The sequence below is a fragment of the Vitis vinifera genome, chromosome 18, assembly GCF_030704535.1.
Source record: "Vitis vinifera cultivar Pinot Noir 40024 chromosome 18, ASM3070453v1".
NCBI classification, from domain to species: Eukaryota; Viridiplantae; Streptophyta; class Magnoliopsida; order Vitales; family Vitaceae; genus Vitis; species Vitis vinifera.
In genome coordinates, this window is record NC_081822.1 from 10,155,355 (window position 1) to 10,175,978 (window position 20,624).

Sequence of the window (20,624 nt, forward strand, 5' to 3'; positions counted from 1 at the left end):
TTTTTAGATTTTCTTAATTTATTTCTTCAAAATTAATAAGATTTGTATCCAGTTTTTACTTAAGCTATGTTTGGATCCCACAAAATATTAAAGGAAAAAAAAATGATTTCTTTACATTATCCAAATATAAGAAAAAAGTAGAAAATGTATTTTTTCAAAACTTAAAAGTATGTTTAATAACGATTTTAAGAAGTATTTTTAATCTTTCTAATACTTGAAAGATAAAAATTTTCAAAAGTTTTCCATAAACAATTAAGATTATCTTTGGATCCTGAAAAACTTGAAGGAATATGTGAGGAAAAGAAAATAAAGAGAAAAAGTAGCGGAAAAAAAATAAAAAATATATTTAAAGTTCATAAATTATTTTTATATTTTATTTAAAAAAATCACTTATTTAACTATTATATATAAATATTAAATAAGTTAAATATATATAAATTTTTTAATAATTTTAATTATATTTGATTTTTTTTATAATAAAATTAAATACAAGAAAATTATTTCTTTTCCGGAAGGAAAGATAGTCTAAATAAAAAAAGTTTTCCTTAAACATATTGGATGATTATATACGTCTTGATCCGTCTTATTGTGTATTTGATGGTAAAATATGTGTTCATCCAGGGGAGGCATAACAGCCCGAGGAAGCCGGTAAAGGCGGATTGCTTTACAGGATGCGTGGACTGTCTTTTCTAAAAACATCTCGTCTGAGTCCAGGCTATTAATGATTAAAACGCCTGTTTCCACTAATATTTACAAACTTATACATTCAACTCTTCCTATTCGCAAAAGAGGAAGCCTTTTAGAGGGCGATAACCCGTCCATCATCCACCACTGCTGCTCTAAGTCCATTACTTGTCATCTTAATGAAGACCAGCACTTGCCTAATTCACCTGCTATAATGCCAAGGGATCACGCTCCCTTCACCTTAAAAAAGTGATCTTTGGAGTAGTCGTCAATGGGTTGGATCTCATGTTGAGCTCAATCCATGGAAAATTACTCAATTCATCACAGGCTGAATTGATGGCCAGTCTTATTGATCATAAAAAGGGTTTGTATTGGCTGTATTAACTTTATTTCTTGAGAATGAGTTAGAGACCTATTCAACGGTGCAGAGCACCAAAAAAAGCTCCCTCTGCAAGATCAGAGGGGGGAAAATGGTCTGAGTTGGGTGAGTAGTAGTTAGGATAGAAGGCTCTGCAGAGGTTGTTGTACTTTTCCAAGTCAAAGTTGTGGGTCTTCATCAACTGCTTTTGCTTGGCCTTGAATCGGCGCTGGAAGTACCCCTCGAACGACGGTTCTTTGGAGGTTCTGAGGAAAAAGGCATAGGCGCCGGCAAAGTGGAGCGAGGTCACGAAGAAGCAGATGGGCTCCATCACATCCCAACTCAGTTCCCAGAAGGTGAGCCTCATGAAGCCCAGTGTCTGGAGAACCAGGAAGCCCAGCCCACAGTAGAGTTCTCCTTGGACCAGAGTCTTGGCTTTTTGGTCGATTACGCTCTTCTGCTTCTCCATCTGCTCTAGTTCTTCTCTTCTTGGGTCATTCGGGGTGGCTATTGATTGAGAGATGAGGGTCTCCATGGACTTGGCCACCTGCAACAGCCCAATAAACAAATAAGCCCAGATATTGATTAAGCCAAAAACTTCTTCCATGTGAAATTGGGTAAATGGAACCCTAAACCAGACACAAGCCATACTAAGGAAGGTCCCTTCATGCTAATGTACACACTGGACACGTATTTGTATCGTGGCAGAGGCCGTTCACTCTCTCCAGATGCATAGAATGCATTCAAGAGCGTGAATCCACGCCGCTCAGATAGCACGTGACGATTCCCTCGTCAGGGGCGTTACATCCAAAGATCGTTGCCCATGGCACAACGGCGTTAAATAAAGTGTGGATGTGTCATCCTTGGGCAGTGGAGATAAATTTACTGAAACACCCCCAATGTTTGAGGTTTGTCCCGCCGAGTGTTGTGCATATCATATTGATATTTTGGTCCGTTTGACTCAAAATTAATTAAAATTAATTAAATTAAAACGCTGAAAAAGACAAAAATAAACAGAGATAATGGGGTTAAAGTGAACGGGAAAGAGTGACGATACCTGCTCCGGCCGCAGAAACACGATGTTCCCTAGAACGATGACACTCCCGGACTCATCCAACATCTTGGCAAACTCTGCACCTTGATCCTTGTTCGAACAAACTTCAACGCAGATCTGGATGAACTCCGAATACGGAATAGAGTTCTTCGGGATCTGTCTCAGCGTCCACTTCAGCTTCTCCACCTGCGACACCTTCAGCAGCTTTCTAGCATCTTCAACAGATATTCCGTCCAGAGAATCTCTCATCGCCGGCGCCGGTGGACTCAGTCCGTCAAGCCGGAGACGTTCACCTGTACCGTTCAAGCCTCTCAGCTTCTCTCTCAGCTTGTCTCCGACAGGCACGGAGAGAAGTTCCGGGAACCTAGCAAGCTGATTCAACGCTCGGCGCTGAAGGAAACGCCGGAAAAACCCGCTGTCGGAGGAGTCCAGAAAGTCGTCATGAAAATTCGTTTTGACTGCATTGGAAGGGACTAGATTTTGGAATGAGGGAGAGGAGATGGGAGAGTGTTCTAGAGTACCGGCCGGCGATGGAGTTCTGGTTATGTTAAGGAGGCGCTTCGCCAGCGTTCTCCGAAGCGCCATTTATTCGAGAGAATGAGAGAGGACGAGGACCGAGTAGTGGAGATGACTATTGAAATCGCATGGGAAGCGGGGATGAATGGCTTCCTCTATATATAGGGTCCCATTTAGGAGGAAGATAATCAAAGAATCTGATTAGGATTCTAGTAAAGTGACGAGATTCACCTATTGCTCAATTTTTCCTCAGATGTTCTCTTTAAAATATTTTTCACTTCCCAGTTTCTCGCACACAATGACTAAAATGCCCTTTCCACAATGGAGTCCGGTGGTCTTTACACCACTGAATCAGTCGGTCAGATGACGCAAGTGAACGACTTTTTAACGATTGAGAAAATTTGCAGAAAATAGAATCCTTTGGTTGAGAGTTGACGTCAATGTTTTACGCTTTGCTCCTTTGGTAGAAAACATGGAGGAATAATCTGAATATTTATATATCAATAAAATTGAATTGTATTATTCCTACTCTAATTCAAATTAATACTAAACTTCTATTTTAATTGAATCTTTATATTCTATTTTAATTTAAATTAATAAAAATAAATAAATACTAATTAAATTAATGATAAATATTTAAATTATTTATTTTTTCTATTGAAAAATAAATCTAACTTTTTTTATTTCATTTTCATGTCTGTAGAAGAGAGAAGTAAAAACGATTTATTAATTAATTTTATATTTTAAAAAAGTGAAAACTATTTTACAAAAAGTTAAAAAATAAAATAAAATATTTATAATAACATATAATGAATATATCATTATATTAGAATAATTTATTTAATTAATTATAAGCATACTAAAATATTTTATTAAATCATTTAAAAATAAATACTAAAAATAATAATACCCTTTCAATAATACATATCATAACATATATATATCAGTAAAATTTTAATTGTATTTTTTCACCATTTTTATATTAAAAGAAATTTGAAATAAAAAAAATCCGAATTTTATAAAAGTAATTTTCATATTTTTTTAATTAAAGACATTTAAAAAAATTTATAATCAATTGCTTTTGGTTTAAAAAATGTTTTCTAATTTTTATTTTTTAAAATAATTCAAAAAATAATTTTCCCTTCATTTTATAAGCACCAAAAGCATGTTTGACAACAGTTTTGAAAATAATTTTTTATTTTTTGAAACAAAAAATCATAAAAATACTTTTAACAAAAAAAATATTTTTTATTTTTAAAAAATTATTATATAATGATTACAATCAAACCTGTGTCTTTTCAATCCTAACTTTTGTTTTCGCTAATCATGAAACAGGAAACAGCCCACGCAATGAAACCGACCAACATTTCAATAGACCCACTAACACGGACCAGATTCCGGGAGACATCCCAGCTGGCCCATGCATCCATAGCATTAATGACATACATATCCATCCCTACAATCAATGAATGTCAACATAATATCTCACTTCGGAACATTTATGAGGAGTTTTAGTTTGTGGATTCTAGAAATAGAAAAATGTGGGTATAAGGAAGTATATCAAAATTGATTTCACCTCATTATATTAAAATTTAAAAGAAAATTAAGGGTTTATATGGGAATGATTTCAATATTTAATTATTTATAAAATATATTTATTTTAAAAAAATAAAAAAAAATTTAACAAAAAAGGTTAAACGGGTGGGGTGGGATGAATATGGAAAGCTCATGTATTCACCATCCGATTTAAATTCTTAATGGAATAAGAATAAAAATTATTTTGAACAAATAAATTGGAGTTGGAATGAACATGACCAATACCAAATCCCACTAATTGCCACCCCTAATTTCAGTGGCAAAAGGTGTTTCTCCATGGGAGAAAAAGGCTTCCACTTTACTCAATTTCTTTCTTCCGTGGCCTCAAAACTAAATCCCTAAATTATATGCAACGCGCGCAACATATACCTAAATCTTGGGTGGAAAAAAAAAAATCAAACTTTTGTAATTATGATATGATTGGAAAAGGAAAAGGAAAATGAAAATACTCCACTATTCTTTTCTTTTTCCCTTTTAGTTCCGTTCAAAAACGCAATTTCTTATTCATTTTTTATGGTAGAGTTTTGGAAATTCAAAATATGACGTAGGAAAATCATCAAACCTTTTGGTGGCCATGCATGTAACAACAAACTAAACGGGTGGTGGAGATCTGTGGCAATGCAAGTTATGCAACAAGGAGTGTCGGGCTTAAAAGAAAATCATGGTAAATATGTGTCGATATGTGCTTCAGTCGTATAGCCATCCTTTTTTAATATTGGAAATTAGCCAAAATGTGAAAAAAAAAAAAAAAATTACAATACAAATAAATTTAATATTTTGAGGACGTTTGTTTTCTATTAAATAAAAAAATAAAATATTTGAGTTTTTTATTTAGATATCGATCAATATAATTATATTGATGGTGTTAATATTAATAAATTATTTTTAATTTGATAAAAAATTATATATTTTAATTTTTTATTTAATAAAAAACAATTAGCTAAATCTAATTTCCTTGATTTTAGGAACATTACTTTCACCTAATAAATTTTTCTAAAATTAAAGAGAAAAGTTGAGCAATGACATAATTATATTACTTCTTCATTAAACAATGCGGTCACTAATAATAAAATAGTAATTCATCGTAAAGTACGAGAGAACGACTGTTGTCAACTTTAACTAAAAATGAATGGGGATAGTAATGTCTTTTCGAGTCTAATGAGCGTGGTAGAGAATAAAGATTATGGCGCCGAAATCACGTGGCTCACGCCATGTCATTGACTCACGAGAAAATTTAAAATATCGAACAGAGAAGATTATGCATTTCAAAATTCTTACCGTATTTCTGTGGCAATAAATTATTATTATTGTCCAGAATTTCATAGACGAGTCAAGGTGGCTCACTAGTGAGCAGCTAGTCACTACCCCCACCTTTCATGCCTCAATACACTCTTGCTCTTTCTCTGCTTCACCACGACATCCACATTTTAACATTTTTTTTTAATTTTTTTAAAATACATTAATAAAAATATGATTTTAATTAATTTAATTTTTACTTGAAAGACAAAGTAAAGTTTTTTTAATCTAATTTTGAAAAATTAAATATCACAGAAAGAGTCGGCAAAATGCGGTGCTATAGTGTTTTACATTGATTTCCGAGACACGTGGGATTCACGCGAATGCTTCCAAGGTTGCAACGTCCGCCTGTGAAGCGTGAACCCACCATGTGCGTGCCATATTTTCACAACTTGCTACGTATGACCAAGGTTCCCTCGCAGGAGAAAAGTCATCCAGAGGATTCCCCGGGTAAGAGTCGGCTACATTGGAATATTCAGTGAAAATAGACCATATATTTGGGTTCTAGCACAAAAGGCACTCGTATCAATCAGCATCTAGTAATGCCATGCGGAGCTAACCACTCAAATTAATGCCCTGACCACGATAGCCGTTCAATTTTTCCACACCCTTAGGCGAATCTTTTGAATTTAGTGCTATTTCGAGGAAAGGGGATGCTTTTACAGAACCTGGAATTCAAAATGGGTCTCCTCGTGTGCTTCACCGAATCACCGTCCAGTGCAGCACGCCAATTTTCAACGTGACCTCAAATCCCAAATGTGGGTTTTGTCCATGCTTATTCCGATTCATGTAATGTGCCAATGGCTACCCAACACGAGAAAAATTACAAATCAAACGCGCAACATATGGTCTTCCGAGGTTACTTGTGAAGAGAGAACTTATAAATAGTGACTTATTTTTAGAAAGTATTTTCATTTTATTATTTACCTACACGACTCCATTGTTGGTCTGCTTACTTGGTCAAGTGAAGCACTCTTTCAGAATGACATGGCCAAATTAAAGTCGTGTCGCCAATAATCTGCCCTGTGGCATCCCATTTACAGGGGAAAGGTCTGGCTTATCATCCATTCCTCACACGAAAAGCAGCCGTCAGTCTCAAAGCTAATTGCATCCAGCTACAAGCGAAGTACGCAACTGAAATTGTTAATCATCAACCTCCCCTGCCCAACTTCCACAGATGGTTTCTGGGCTTGAAAAAAGTTAAATTGATTATTGAAATTTTAAATATAATTAAATATTTTTTTAAAGACAAAAATAAGGGAAAGTTTCCCAGATTTGGCACCCACGAGCTGGCTGGACCTCAAGAGGAAGCAAAAAAGGCTTAGATTTTGTTGCTTGATGCTTTGCAAAGTCACAGCACCACACGAGCTTGGTGCGTATTGCTAGTGAGTCATGGCCACATCTATTGCATGCCGATTGGGCAAAATTTTCAAACCATCCATCCAAATGACTCTCATTAGCTAAAAATATCGTCGTATTATTAGATGTGTGATAGACCCAGACACATAGTAATTATTGATCGAAAATGACCTAATGAGCGAAGACCATGAAATGTTCCTTCAAAACTTAGATATAATTGTCTTAGGAAAAGAGGATGGCATAACCTCACAGTAGAAAGCGATGCATCACTTGACGATGATCCCATTAAAGACAACCCTGTATGGGAGGTAAAGTAGAAAATCTATAAAAAATTGGTCATTGATGTTATACAGGCATTTCAAAAGGCTATCTGGATATCATCCAACAAACACAACAGAAAACAATGAAGTAGATGATAGGTGTATAGACTTTGTAAGTGCAATAATTTAAATAGGGTCAACATCTTGGTCACTGAAATTTGTAGATCAGTATTAAGTTAGATATATGTCCAGCATCTTTTGCATTACATATGAGGTCTTTTTCTACCACTAATGCTTGATTTCTAGAATATTTAAAGATCCACCTATAAGATGCAGAGTGAACTTCACATGGTACGGGAATTGATACTTTTTATATGAGAGTTGATCATGGAATTCTTTGGTACGTGTATGTAAGAACTACTACAAGCGCATATGATAGTGGATATATGGGAAATGCTTTTTCTCTGCTTTGAATTCTTTACTAAACCTTTTAGCCTAAGCACAAGAAGGGCAAATAGAAGCTGGTGGTGGCGTGTTGAAGAGACTAACATCTAGGAAATGCTTGCCTTTCTTTTTATTTTTTTTGAAAAGAAACTATCATTCGGCCGCGGTAAAGTTTTGCCATCAAGATTAAAGATAAAAGAGAAATAAAGAGTACAAATCCTGACTCCAGAGGCATAATGGATATTGGGATTCTGGAAGCAAGTGGGGGTGGAGATTCCTGGCCTAATGAGAAAAGGTTGAGACCTCCCTGAAAAGGATGAATGAGGGATGAATCAAAATGACAAAGAATCCTTGCTAATTCGGTGAATAAGAATGAAGGAATGAAGGAATCCCAACAAATTGGGGGGTTGGGCTAAGTTAGTGTGCAGAGAGAGATTCTGAGACTCTAGTGGGAAGTCTAGTACGCCCATCTGCCCAGACCTCTCAAATTGGTGGGAACCACTTACCATCACACCTGGTCCACCTAGCTTTGTTACAATGGGTTGCCCTTGTGCCATACAACAAGACGGACAGAATCCCCTGTTAGAATTGTTGGTGCCATTGGCGTGCAAGCAACCACACACCATTATTAACTTTCCAAAGTTGAGGGGTCTCCTTTAGTGGGAATCCTTCTTAGAACTGCACCATTTCCTCTATTGCACACAACAATTATTCGTGCTTATGATTTGAGTCTAGAACATCATTTTCCATGACATAATCTTGACTTTAGCCTAAGAAATTCGTCTCAATAGTTTCTACGTAAGCCCACTCAATTTTGCGTGAAGGCGTTTCTGGTGACAGAATCAAGCTTTTGCCAACGAGGGCCACTCAGCCACTAGGGCATTTCATTTTTGAAATATTAGCATGTTGGGATGATGACGCAGAATAATCTGAGTAAAGCCCCTCCAATCACCTCTACAAACTCCAGCTGTGAATTGCACCATCCTACTTTAATAGCTTGGCCTTTGTTTATTACATCATTCAAGGCTTTTTAATTGTGTGTAGCCTCGCATTTGGACGTACATTATAGCAATTTTATCAAGCATTCATCATATATGGCCAGCCAAGATGACATACATGTACTCATTGATGATTGATGAACCCAGTTTATGTGTGCACTAGAGAGACCTAACCCAACCATTGGGTACTGCATCAATGGGGAAAAGTGCGGAATGATGCAATCAAATCTTTTGAATTTACATACTCCCACGAACTTATACCAGGCCTTGTAGCAAAACCAAACCAAAACAAGTAGTTGCATCAGCTTGGTGAAAAAGGTGAGGCTTCCATAACAACCCAGAAATCAGGATTGGTGAAGCTGCCCTCATGTCTGCTCTGAGATGGCCATATACCTTAGTTCACCTTCCACAGTTCTACATGCTGAAGTCATGGTCATCTAGTTAACTATTTCCTTTTAAAAAAACTTGCCAGAATAGTTTATATCCCAGTTGAAAGATATTTGGAACACATTGGAATGTACCATAACGCAAGGCTCTGGAGAAGGCAATGATCATGCGGCATGTGCGAGTAAATCATTTTATATATGTCTCTGAAGATGAGTGGGGGTTAAGTTTAGTACTTTAAAAACCAACTTAATGGACTCCTTGGAGGTTATAATAAAATGATTTATGGAAAGTAATTGCTCTTAAAGCCCCGCATCTTTAGGTCCAGAGGACACATTACTCGGACTTCCATCACATCATGGGTGGGGGTCGATTCCATATTGTAGCGTGGGATGTGGTCCGAATCTGACGTATTGTACATGGTTGTCAGGAAATGGGCAGGAGTGAGGAAGGCACTACCGGTATGGAGAGATATGGATAATATAGGAGGCCTAACTCAATTCAGTATCAGTACTCCATTACGTTAGGAAAGCCCACACCAAAGTCTGAGGTTTGGGTGCCAAAAGTTTTGGATAATCCGCGGTCGAGCGAATCAAATATGCTGGGAGATGCAAATCTTGAAGCATATGATTTGACATTCGCCGCTCGACAAAGAGGAAAAGCAGGGGAATCAATGGGATCAAAGGTTGCTTAAATTTGATGCCTGACATTGGATTTGGATTTGGGATGAGAAGCTTCCTTGCGTTGGAATAAGGATCAAATTCGAATTCTACGATTTGGGTTCTTCCCCATTATTTATGTATTTATTTCTTGTTTTGGGGATAATAGGACATTCTTTGCATACTCATCTCGACCTAACTCCATTTCATGAACAACGGCAAGGAGACACGTTATCCACAATGAATAAAAAACCTCAAATTCTATGGCGGATGCCACATTAATAATAGATGATAGAGGCATGGATTAAAAGATACGTTATTCTGATGGAGGAGGTGGCAGGAGAAGGGAAGCCACAAATTTTAAAAATTGTCCCTCCCTTGTTGCCTTGGGTTGCTGCCAGTTTTATCTGATATATGAAGAATCACTTCATCTATGAGTAAGGTCTCTTATCTCACAAGAGACGACCTTAAACATGAACCTCTTTTTCTACCTGATGCTAACAAGAAGCACTTCATCTATGAGTAAGGTTTCTTCTCTCACAAGACACGACCTTCCACGTCAACCTTCTTTCCTATTTGATGCTCAAAGGAAGCATTTGGCAGCTTATGACATAAAGTTGCAGTAACATAAAAAAAAAAAAGAAAGAAAGGTTCTTCCTTCACGGGAAGAGTGACTACAAAAATAAGGCAACAAATAGTAGAGAGAAGAAGATCCATATCTGAAAAAAAAGATCATTCCCTGTATTCCCCTTTTGTATTCAACTAAAATTCAGTATTACTCAATTTAAAACTATATATATATATATATATATATATATATATAAAAGTTGTTTTGGCCTATTTTTAAAAATGAAAGAAGTATATGAAAAAATTAAATTCCATTTTTTTATTGTCTCTTCCCCAATACCTAAAATTTAGTCTCTCTAAATTGAACATACTTTTTAAATTTTTCTTTAATTTGCTATTTTTTTTAAAAAATAATTTGAAACTCAAAATACAAATTTGAAAACTAAAAAAATTATAAATTTAAACTGATTTTGAATTATTTTGTGTATATATTACTAGATTTAGTTATTTATTTAATTTTATTTAGTTACTATTTCTTTTTTTATTTATTTAGTTATTATACTTTTTTTTTAATTTTTATCAGGTAAATGAATGTTTAATTAAACAAATTTAAGGATTTAGATTTGTTAATAAGTTCCTAGGTATTTAAAAATAATTATGAATTAAAAAATTGACTAAAGTAGTAGCAAAGACAATTAAATCTATCCAAATAATTAATGTATACTTCTTTACATTTTTTTTTTTTTTTAAAAAAGAAATTTACTTGTTTTTAAATTCATTTTTAATAAAAAGTATTATTTATTTTTAATAAAAAATCAATATAAATATTCATAATTAAAATATCATTTTTATTTGGGTCAGACATGAATTGAATTAAATTAATATTTAAAAAAAAAAATAATAATAATTATTTTGAAAATCTAAATTTATTTATCTAAACAAGTTTTTTTTTTTCTTCAGTTTTAACTTAAAAATAATATTTAAAAACAACGTGACCAAACAGTTTTGTCTTTTCAGTAACGTGATGACGTTTCCACGTGGACATGCCCAGAGGCACATCCGGATTTTAGGGGAGGTTTGGGATTTGGGCAGCAGAACAAGCGGAAGCTGTGAGGCCGAAATGGGCCAGGCTCGGGCCCAAGGTCTGACTAAAATTAAATTGAGGTGGACCCAGCCCAAAATAAACGACACTTTTTAACAGCGTTGCCCAAACTTGCTTTCACATGGATGGGACCTTTAGATGTTGATTTTTATTTTATTTTAATATTTACTTGATTTTTTTTTTTGTTTTAATGGAGAGTATGCTTATTAATAAAATGCTTTTCGAGAATTGCTCTTGCTAATGGGAATCCAACCTCTCAAATTTTGAAACATAGGCAATCACTTGCCAAGATTAAAGGAAAATATGAAGCAAAATTTTGGATTCCAGTTGTAATGACAGTTGCTAGGAGATTAGTTTATAGAGATGGTGGAAAGAGGCATTGAAAGGGCAATATGATTGGATTGGGGAGGAAAGGAGGATCCTTGAGATCCCATGCCTTTCATTTATTTTCCGTCGTTCATGGCCACTCCATTTGAGTTCCTTTCAGACAATTACATGCTCCTTTGGAACCAAAGAGGCGATGCACTTTTGATATTATAATGTCATTTCTAATGCTCCATTACCCAAGATCAGAGGAAAAGGCACAGCCAAAAAGATGTGTTGATTGGATAGAAAGATGCATTAAATTGAGTGGAGGACGTGAATCTTTGACCAAAATAGAAATCTGTTCGTTATAGACAAAACTAAGGTTTGATGTTTGATGTTTGATGGTGGCCGATTAACATAAGAGGAGAAGAAAAGAAAAGCTGTGGAAAGGGTGGCTCAAAGTGATTGAACATAAAGAAGAAGCACATTGTGGGATCTGCGATGAATCTTTGACCAAAGAAGGTTGAATCTTTGTTGTGTTGTGGGTGAAGACGAGGCTAATCATGGAAACTTTAGCCAACTGGAAGACAGGGCAATTGAATGAATGAAAATGGAGAGAGAGAGAGAGAGCAATAATAGTGCCTATATTAATTGAGCAATTCCCTCCTGTTGAATGCATGAAATTGGGGGAGACAGGTGGGCTTTCTCACGCCACACTTTCCGACGCCTTAAACTTGAGGCCCCATCAAACCATATATATTATTCGCAGTCTTGCAACTAAATTGCTTGACAGTGTTAACTTATGTACAAAGTATGTTTTACCTTTGGATTTTGGGGTTTCCAAAAGTGATTTAAAACCGAACATGTTCATACACAAGGAATCTTTACAAACCTCCCTGCCTATAATGTAGGCTGGGCCACCAGGAGAAACCAAACTGGCTTGGTTGAGTTGGGTTGGGATTCGGGAACAGCGGATGGATGTAGTTGAGCTTGGGCCGACACCAACACTAAACATGGGCCGCAAACTTCCAAGGTGACGTATCAAAAAATCTGGAGAGAGAAAATGAGGTAAAGACTTTATGAGTCATGAGAGAGGGTCACGTGATCCTTGCTTGTTTTCTGAGGTATAGAACGTGCGTGCAACCAACCAAACGCACTACTTCCATCCTCTAAAATCTTATGAAAACTAAATGTAGCTTTTCTACACCTAACTCCATATTCACTCTATGGCTTATAATAATTGAACCTAGCAACCGTACGGAAGAATTATTTTGTAAGCGAAGCCGGCCTGAAATACAAAAAGAGTAGATAAGAACAAAGAGATCGTACATATATAATAGGGGAATAATTGCCATGCACATCCCTACCGTAAAGCATTTTCGTCCGTGAGAACAGAATACCCACTTGGTTTGGTTTTGGAGGACCTCCTGAGTCCTCACTCACTCCTCACCTCTGTCATAATCTGACATTGGATTCCCTAAAATTTGGATCTGGAAAAGGTCTATGAACATATCATTGTCCTCGACTGAGGCTTGATGCCTGATGCCCGAGGGTGTAATCCTTTTAGGTAGGAAGAGCTTTTCTGGATAAAAGTCATAATTCCTTTATCGCTTTCTCCACCACTGACTACATAGTTTCAAAGTTTGAACTACCCCGCCGCTCCCACTGCCTACTTTTTCTTTCTTCATTTTATCCTTTCTTTTTTTCCCTCTTTCTTGAGGAGGCATCGGAGCAGAGATTATTGATATTAGTTACTGAATTAGAGTGATGGTCCCCCATGGAATGCATCCAACAAGTAGTATAGCGTTTATAGTAATGTCCAAAATAAAAGTCTAATTAATTAAGTTAATTATGTGGCAGTGATTTATTACAGCTGTACAACACATAAGCAACTCATCGTTGCCTGTCCGTTGAAACTTAAACAAGGTTCTCAAAACTTTGATTGGGTAGTTAGCTTCCGCATGGAATTTTGGTAAGAACCATGTACTGGATCCGTTAAATGAGTTGGTGCCACTTAATTAATATATTTGCCCATCATCAATTAATTCACCACACAAGTTAGACAAGAGACGTCCGCCAGTCATCCTCACCACTCTAGCAGTCTGTCAGTCATGCTAATAGCACCCACACTGGACCCTTCTGTTCCCACATAAATCTTTCCACTCCCGTGTACTTTGAAAATTTTGTCGCCCTTTAAAACACTGGAATTTTGCCCATTCACATCTTTAACACAAGAGACCTCTTAGGAAAGGTCAACAAAAAGACTTCAGAAGCTGTGAACACACCTCCACACAGATAGACTACTGAAGCTCATATCCAAAACCCAACAACACAGAATTATCTAAATTATTACGTAAATGAGTCGTTTAACCTAACAATATTTTACCATCCAACTATAATAAAAATAAATACCAACATGCACTCCAATTTTGGGCTATACCCTGCAAATGGATGGGTCACATCATGAACTTGTCACAACCAATGCATCAGGCTGACAAGATAATTTCAACCACTGGTTGGTTACACTCTTTTGGGCAGTTGAAGAAAAAAGGGGTTTGGGCAAAATGGGAAAGGGGTGGACTTTCAACGCACACATGTTGTAATAAAAGAAAACTGTGTTCGCATAGATCACGAGGGCATGTATGTTCTTCCAGCCCCATGGAGGAACAATGGCAGTGGTTAAAAAGAGCAATACAAACAGGCAGGTAAAAAATATACAGATTAAGACATCGGCAGTGGTGGTGTTTCCTGTGGATCGGATTTCGCCTTATGACGTGCACCAGACTCGATGAGTCTTGCTCCTCAATCCTCAGTAGAATATTCCATTAATGTTCAATTACCCACCAATCAAACTATTGGTCATGGTCGGTAAACAAAGATTGCAGCGAAGAACTAAACCATATACATTTAAGAAAAATCCACTTCCCTCAGTCAGTAATACATTCAACCAAGCTTAGGAAGCCACGGCAACTTCTTAAAGGTCTTCTCACCAGTTTACATATAATATCTACATAGCTAAACTACTAAGAAGTAAAACTTGAATAACTCAGAAAAACATAGATACCAGCTTACTAACCCAAAGAAAAGACCACCATACATATGTTACAGATATCACTACATAGGGAAGAGGACATTTAGGTACCAGTATTTGTTAGCGTCACTGACCAAATGCAAAGGTCTCTCTAAATCATGCAAACATCATTTGCAGACAGTCTTCAGTCTCTTTGCAGCCTGCACAAACCCCACGATGACCTGCAACTCGTCCATTTGCTTCACCAAACAAGAATTTGTTTTTGAAGGGTCAATAGCAAATCAAAATATTCAATATAATAAGAAATAAACAAAAGAAAAGTTAAGCCTTCAGCTAAAAGGATTCATTTTTAATGAAATATTGATCTACTATATTATGTCAGTGCAGGTAATCTTATCATCATACCATTTTACATAGATTTTCAGCAACCAGACAGCAAAACATAGGTATATTAATTTAAAACCATTAAATTAACTTTAATAATATCATCATAGGCTAACATCTATAATCCAAATTCACCATCACCAACACCTTTCAGTTATATCTATAACATGCGGAAGACTATTCAAGGAGATGAAAGGGAAACAACAATAGGGAGAGTGGGCAGGCAGTATGGTATTTAGCAACTACCTGCGTCACGAAATGCCTCTGAACAACATCAATTAATTGCTCCTTAGATGGGTTGGGGATGCCATCCACCTGAATAAATAAAAACATTAACACAGAAAGAAGGCAATTTTGGCAGTACAGAAAATAAATAAATAAATAAATAAATCTATTACAAGCTGAGGGATTAAAAACTCACAAGGTTGAAGTGTCGCAAGTATCTCCATAATGCAGCCATCTCTAGCTTGCTCAAGTCAACCTTCTGTGCAGGAGATGTTTTGAATAGAAAAATTACACAGTAAAGACCAACCCAAATATGGAAGCTCTTCTAGGGAAAGCTAAATGGGAAACAAGTAAATACAAACACAGAAATAAAACTAAAGTACATATGTTCCATACCGTAGACCCTCTTGGAGTAGAAATAGATCCCTTAGACTGTGAGTCACAAGAAAGGGACCTGCTCATGGTCTTATGTGATGACCCGGAAGACTTGTGTGTTCGATGTCTGGATCTGTGGGACTTTTGAGTGTCATCAGAAGCTGCAAAATCAGCACAGGCACAAGCACAATTAAAAAGTTTACTGGGCCCCAAAAAAAAAAGATAAAGAAACAAGACAACCAAGCACAGTAAAAGTAAAAGGTTAAGTAAAGACACAATGGATCCTATGCAACAACCTCAAACACTTTCCCCTTCTAAACAGCCATGGTAGTCCAGACGCTATCTCTAAAACAGATGAAAGGAAGAAGAAGCTAGGCATCTCATCATACTCATCCTCACCCTCACCCTTCACCCTCACCAACACTATAAGCATGAACCAAGATGAGTAGTCAAATTAATTCATCACACCTCTAGCCAAAAGCATCAGTCAATTCTGCATCTTCTTTAATGAGGATTGTGAAGCCCATTATAATTTCTAAAAATTGCTGCTCAGTTCCAAACAACCACAGGAGCGCTTCCACCTCATGCATGTAACTAAAATTTGATCCACAAGATCACAGAATGAAACCTTACAGAATCTATGAACCAAACTTACCCATATCAGAGCCATTCCACTGCATGTTCTCAAATTCAAGATCATCATCTTCCTCATTACCAGTAGGAGCTTCAATCACACTAAGAGCATTCCTCTGCAACTTTACTTCTATACCATTTGTAAGAACCTGTAATTTCATGATTTAGGGCAATAGATGTAAAGCTTCAGGAAAAGGAGAAAAGAAGAGTGTAAAATAAGGCAACTGATGACTGTTCTTAAGAGCATAGAAAAAATTCACAGGAAAGCAAGAGAGAAATACATATCCCAGCTGTTTCAATCCATTGCATTCAACTTTAAGGATCAAGTAGGGTCTGAATAATTTTAAATCACTAAAATTAAAAGATACAATTAAAATCAAGTGATATAATCCAAATCTATCCCAAGAGATGGATCAACAAATCCTCAAAATTATACAATAACAGAAATCAGAACAATAATAACAATAATAATTCAACTAGCAAACTTCACATCTAATTTATCCAGAACCTGACAAAGTAACATCAATGCAAAATGGACTCAATTCAGACCATGAAATTAAGTTGGAAATAGCTACACAGACCTCAGGCCAGAACCTCAATCAACAACAAACACATCGAATTTGTTAAATAACAAAAGTCATGAAAAAGCAAATGAATTAGACCAGTAGACCTCTCCAGAGCAAGTCACTAGTTTTCAATAATCCATAAAAATTAGCTACTACATGAAAACAAACCATGAAAGTAGATAGGTAAGAATTGAAATATCTGAATCCCGTACAAAACCACATACAGCCCCCAACATTGCCACAATATCTGAAAAATGGAGACATGCATAAGGCCCATAATAAAACATCCAACGTCAAACTGAACAAAATTTTCCAAGATACCCAATGATGCAATATCATAAAGCAACCCCGATTCAACAGCCAAATCCTAAAACAATTAGAAAAATACCATCTTCAATTGGTGCAACAGTAGAACCACTGGCTTCAAACATGCTTGAACCCCAAATGGTGAGAGGAAGAACTTGAAATAAGAGCGAGAACACATCAAATAAACATGCAACCACCTCAAATGACAATCTAAAACCCCACATTCTCAGATCGAATCATTAATACAAACATGCAACCACAAATCAATATCCATAACTCAATCAGAATTCGAATTCGCAGAGCAAATTCTACACAATATGAACAATTAAAAATGACAAGCATTAATTTCCAAAAAAAAAAACTTCTAATTATGGTGAATGCTGTAATCTTTTAACAAATGCATTAAACCCAAAAATAACAATGGAAAAAAAAGGGAAAGGAAATTCCAAAATGATGAGATAATAAAGAATGTAACAGCAGACTGATAGAAATCCAAACCCAACATCACCAAATTGAGCCACATTGCTAAAATTAATTTCAGTCAAACGCTTGAAACTCACAAATTCAAAATAAGAACCACATTATAATCCCAATTAACCACAAGACAAACACAAACCCAAAAACCCTTTTCTCAAATAGAAGCACGATTATCAAAAGAATTACCAGCCAATGCCAACCACCAAGGCCGACAGCCTTCTTGACCACGCCCTGGAGGCCCACAAGCACAGATTTGGTACGGTTATTGCCGGTGACGACTACCTTGGTGTGACGAGGAAGAACGGAGAGCTCTTCTTCGCTGCTGTCACCACAGCTCTGCAACTGAGAAAATCCGCCATTGACGGAACTCTCCACTGCCTCAAGCATTTCCTATCCAAGTCAGCGACTTGTCTGAATCAGAAAATCTCGTACAAAACTCGGGTTTCAGGGCTCAAAACGGAATTTGATCGCAAGATCATGCATTGCAGAAGCCGTATTCGAAAATTTCGAGGGAAAATGAGTAAGAAATTGGGGAGAGAAAAGGAAAATTGGGTAAAGAAAAAACACAGGTTAGAGAGAGAGAGGAGAGAGAGAGAGAGAGCAGATGAGAGTGACTGGTTTTTCCTTCTCTCTTTCTTTCTTTATTGATGCTGCTATGAATCCCGACGACCTCCAATTCTCCAATGGGATTTCGCCACGTCACCTTTTAGCCTCGTTAATCATGCGCCTGCTGCTTGGCTTCCGCCTTGATTCAATACCACTAGCGGTTGTGTTTCTGTGAGTTATGGGTCGTTTGACCCTTTTGACTCCCTCTCTCAGTTACTGGCCACTCTCTATTTACCATACTGCCCCTACATCATCCCCACCTTCTCCCCCTTTTTCTCTTTCTCCCTTCTCATAATTGAGGTGATAATACCATCATTATTTTAGTTTATGATTATCGATTAACTTAATCTCTTAAAGCTTTCATCCAAATTAACCTTCAAATCCAGTTACTTCTCTCTAAACACACATCCCGCTCCCAATGGGCTGTTTGGTAAAAAAAATCAGAGAAAAAGGAGGGGGAGTGAGGGTAGTTTAGTAAACTGAAACGGAAGACAGGAGGGGAAGAGAAAAGTAACGTAAAGAACCGTAACGGAAACCGGGAATTCATGTGAGGGCCCCACGTGGACAACCTACCTGCCGTCGGTGTTGTCTTATCCGACATGGGATACCCTCGCCCTCCCCTCCCTCTCCTCCTTCCCCTAAATCCAAATAATATTAAAAAAGAAAAAAGAAAAAAGATTAATACAATATAAAAATATCTTCCGTTCTCCTCCCAGTCCCCCATCTCCTGGTTTTCCCGCCACACCAGGCTAATCCTAGCCCTCCATTTTGGATGACCATATTCCAGCCGTTGGATGGGGAGATGAAAAACAGAAAAAAGGAGACATGTTCATGTAACATGTGTAATGATCACAAAGTTGAAAGAGTACCACTTTTTCACACCCATGGAATAAAGCTATTCCCATAACCATAACAACCCAAAAAAAAAACAAAAAACAATGTGGTCGGACTCCCACCATCGACATCTCACATGTCTCCCTCCTGCTGTCCTACTCCTCATTCCTCAATCCTCCCCTCCTGCATTCAATCAATCATCTGGACCATGCCCTCCCATCGCACTCCATGCACCGCCGCTCCTCCCGATCGCCTCGTTTGCTTTCATTTTTTAAGCAGTAGGTGGTGCTCTTACCTTGTTTATTTTTTAAACCATGTTTTCTGTTCAAAGCTGGATGCTTTTTCATTACAGAACCTTCACTTTGAATTATTAATTATTAATTTAACTAAATGTTGCTCAATAGTCAATGTATACTGCCAATCTGCCAAACTCACAGCCACAGCCTTTGGGGCCTTTGATTTTAAATTTTGGACGGAACAGTGACATGGAAAGGGTGTTGAATCAGCCCTGCTGCTTCAACCCAATTTCGGACTCGTGTCTTCCCCCAAGCATCTCACTAATTTATTGTTAAACAGCTCACTAATTATATTCCACAAAACCAATGACACGGACTACAATTATTGTTATTATTATTATTTTGTATTTTGCATAAAATGGGAAAATGGGGAAACGTCCATTTTTCAAGCCGCTACGTGACAAGGCCATGGGAAAAAGGAAAAATCATATGTCGGGCACATTAATGGAATGGGATATACCCTACACTACCCATGTGGACCAAAGGATGATGGGTTTTTTTTGCAACGCCAATTGGGAGTCCATTGATGAGGCCTGCTCCTGCGAGGCCCATTACAAACAATAATAAGATTATAATGCTTCACTAACATTCAAAAACTAGGATTGATAGAAAGAGAATGTATTCAAAAGGGTGGGGTAACATTTAAATTTGTGCACCCCTCTAAACTGGTTCGATGCCCCCTGGGCAGGGAGCTTGACTTCAACCAATCTAAAGCGAAATTAAGTATCCACATGTGAACTAGTATAAATTTGGTGAAAAGTCACTTCGGTTTCCCAAAATTTGTATATTTTGTTAGGTGATTCTGGTTGGCTTTATCTTGGGAAATATATGGTTGCTGGTGTGCGACCAGAGAGCTTAAGGTCCTTGAAAGATGAGTAGATTAATGAGGGAAAGTTTGAATCTTCAAGTTGGAATTCAACTGGGGGCAACTTGCTTGATAAATAATAGATATACAAGGGAGGACCAGAAGAAGGTGAATTGTGCATTGATGTGCCAATAAGAGGGCAGGCACGTGCAGAGAACGTGGTTGAACAGAAAGTTTCATGCGTCTTTGGAGTTTATTAATATTTGGATGGGCAGGAGGACAAAGATCTCTGCAACAAGTAGCTATATTTGATTATTAATTTGATTGGAGGCTAAGAGCCAATTATTAACATCCGTACGAAAATGGGAGCCGTTTGTTATTCCATTTGGGTCAAACAAGACATTAGGTCTCACTGTTAGATCTTTGTAAAGCGCATTAATCCAAGTTTGGCATTTTTCTTCTTGTTCAGTAATACTTGGACTAAAACTTTCTGCCATCCAACT

The 20,624-nt window shown here is 36.9% G+C and overlaps 2 protein-coding genes across 3 annotated transcripts; both read right to left on the bottom strand.

Annotated features, from left to right (window-relative positions):
* Positions 1–685: 685 nt before the first annotated feature.
* Positions 686–2,764, bottom strand: LOC100262482 (calcium uniporter protein 4, mitochondrial). The gene is made up of 2 exons (XM_002281769.4): positions 2,100–2,764; positions 686–1,589 (listed from the first exon to the last, which is right to left on the bottom strand). Exons 1-2 carry the CDS (start codon positions 2,679–2,681, stop codon positions 1,101–1,103), a joined length of 1,071 nt encoding a protein of 356 aa, XP_002281805.1. The 5' UTR covers positions 2,682–2,764; the 3' UTR covers positions 686–1,100.
* An 11,698-nt stretch (positions 2,765–14,462) lies between these two features.
* On the bottom strand, positions 14,463–19,362 carry LOC100247103 (uncharacterized). 2 transcript variants are annotated; one of them, XM_010666354.2, is made up of 6 exons: positions 17,767–19,362; positions 16,254–16,380; positions 15,620–15,759; positions 15,420–15,479; positions 15,245–15,313; positions 14,463–14,853 (listed from the first exon to the last, which is right to left on the bottom strand). In XM_010666354.2, exons 1-6 carry the CDS (start codon positions 17,965–17,967, stop codon positions 14,782–14,784), a joined length of 669 nt encoding a protein of 222 aa, XP_010664656.1. In that variant the 5' UTR covers positions 17,968–19,362; the 3' UTR covers positions 14,463–14,781. The 2 variants fall into 2 exon arrangements, with proteins under 2 accessions (XP_010664656.1, XP_002283430.2); XM_002283394.4 differs by having other exon boundaries at positions 15,420–15,482; positions 17,767–19,331.
* Positions 19,363–20,624: the final 1,262 nt, after the last annotated feature.

Excerpts from the sequence above, each read along its gene's own strand:
- LOC100247103 (XM_002283394.4), bottom strand. The coding sequence starts at position 17,967 with ATGCTTGAGGCAGTGGAGAGTTCCGTCAATGGCGGATTTTCTCAGTTG. Across the intron at positions 16,381-17,766 it reads TTGGTGGTTGGCATTGGCTG|GTTCTTACAAATGGTATAGA; the intron begins GTAATTCTTTTG and ends ATGAAATTACAG. Across the intron at positions 15,760-16,253 it reads GTGGAATGGCTCTGATATGG|CTTCTGATGACACTCAAAAG; the intron begins GTAAGTTTGGTT and ends CTGATTTTGCAG.
- LOC100262482 (XM_002281769.4), bottom strand. The coding sequence starts at position 2,681 with ATGGCGCTTCGGAGAACGCTGGCGAAGCGCCTCCTTAACATAACCAGA. Across the intron at positions 1,590-2,099 it reads TGTTTCTGCGGCCGGAGCAG|GTGGCCAAGTCCATGGAGAC; the intron begins GTATCGTCACTC and ends GGGCTGTTGCAG.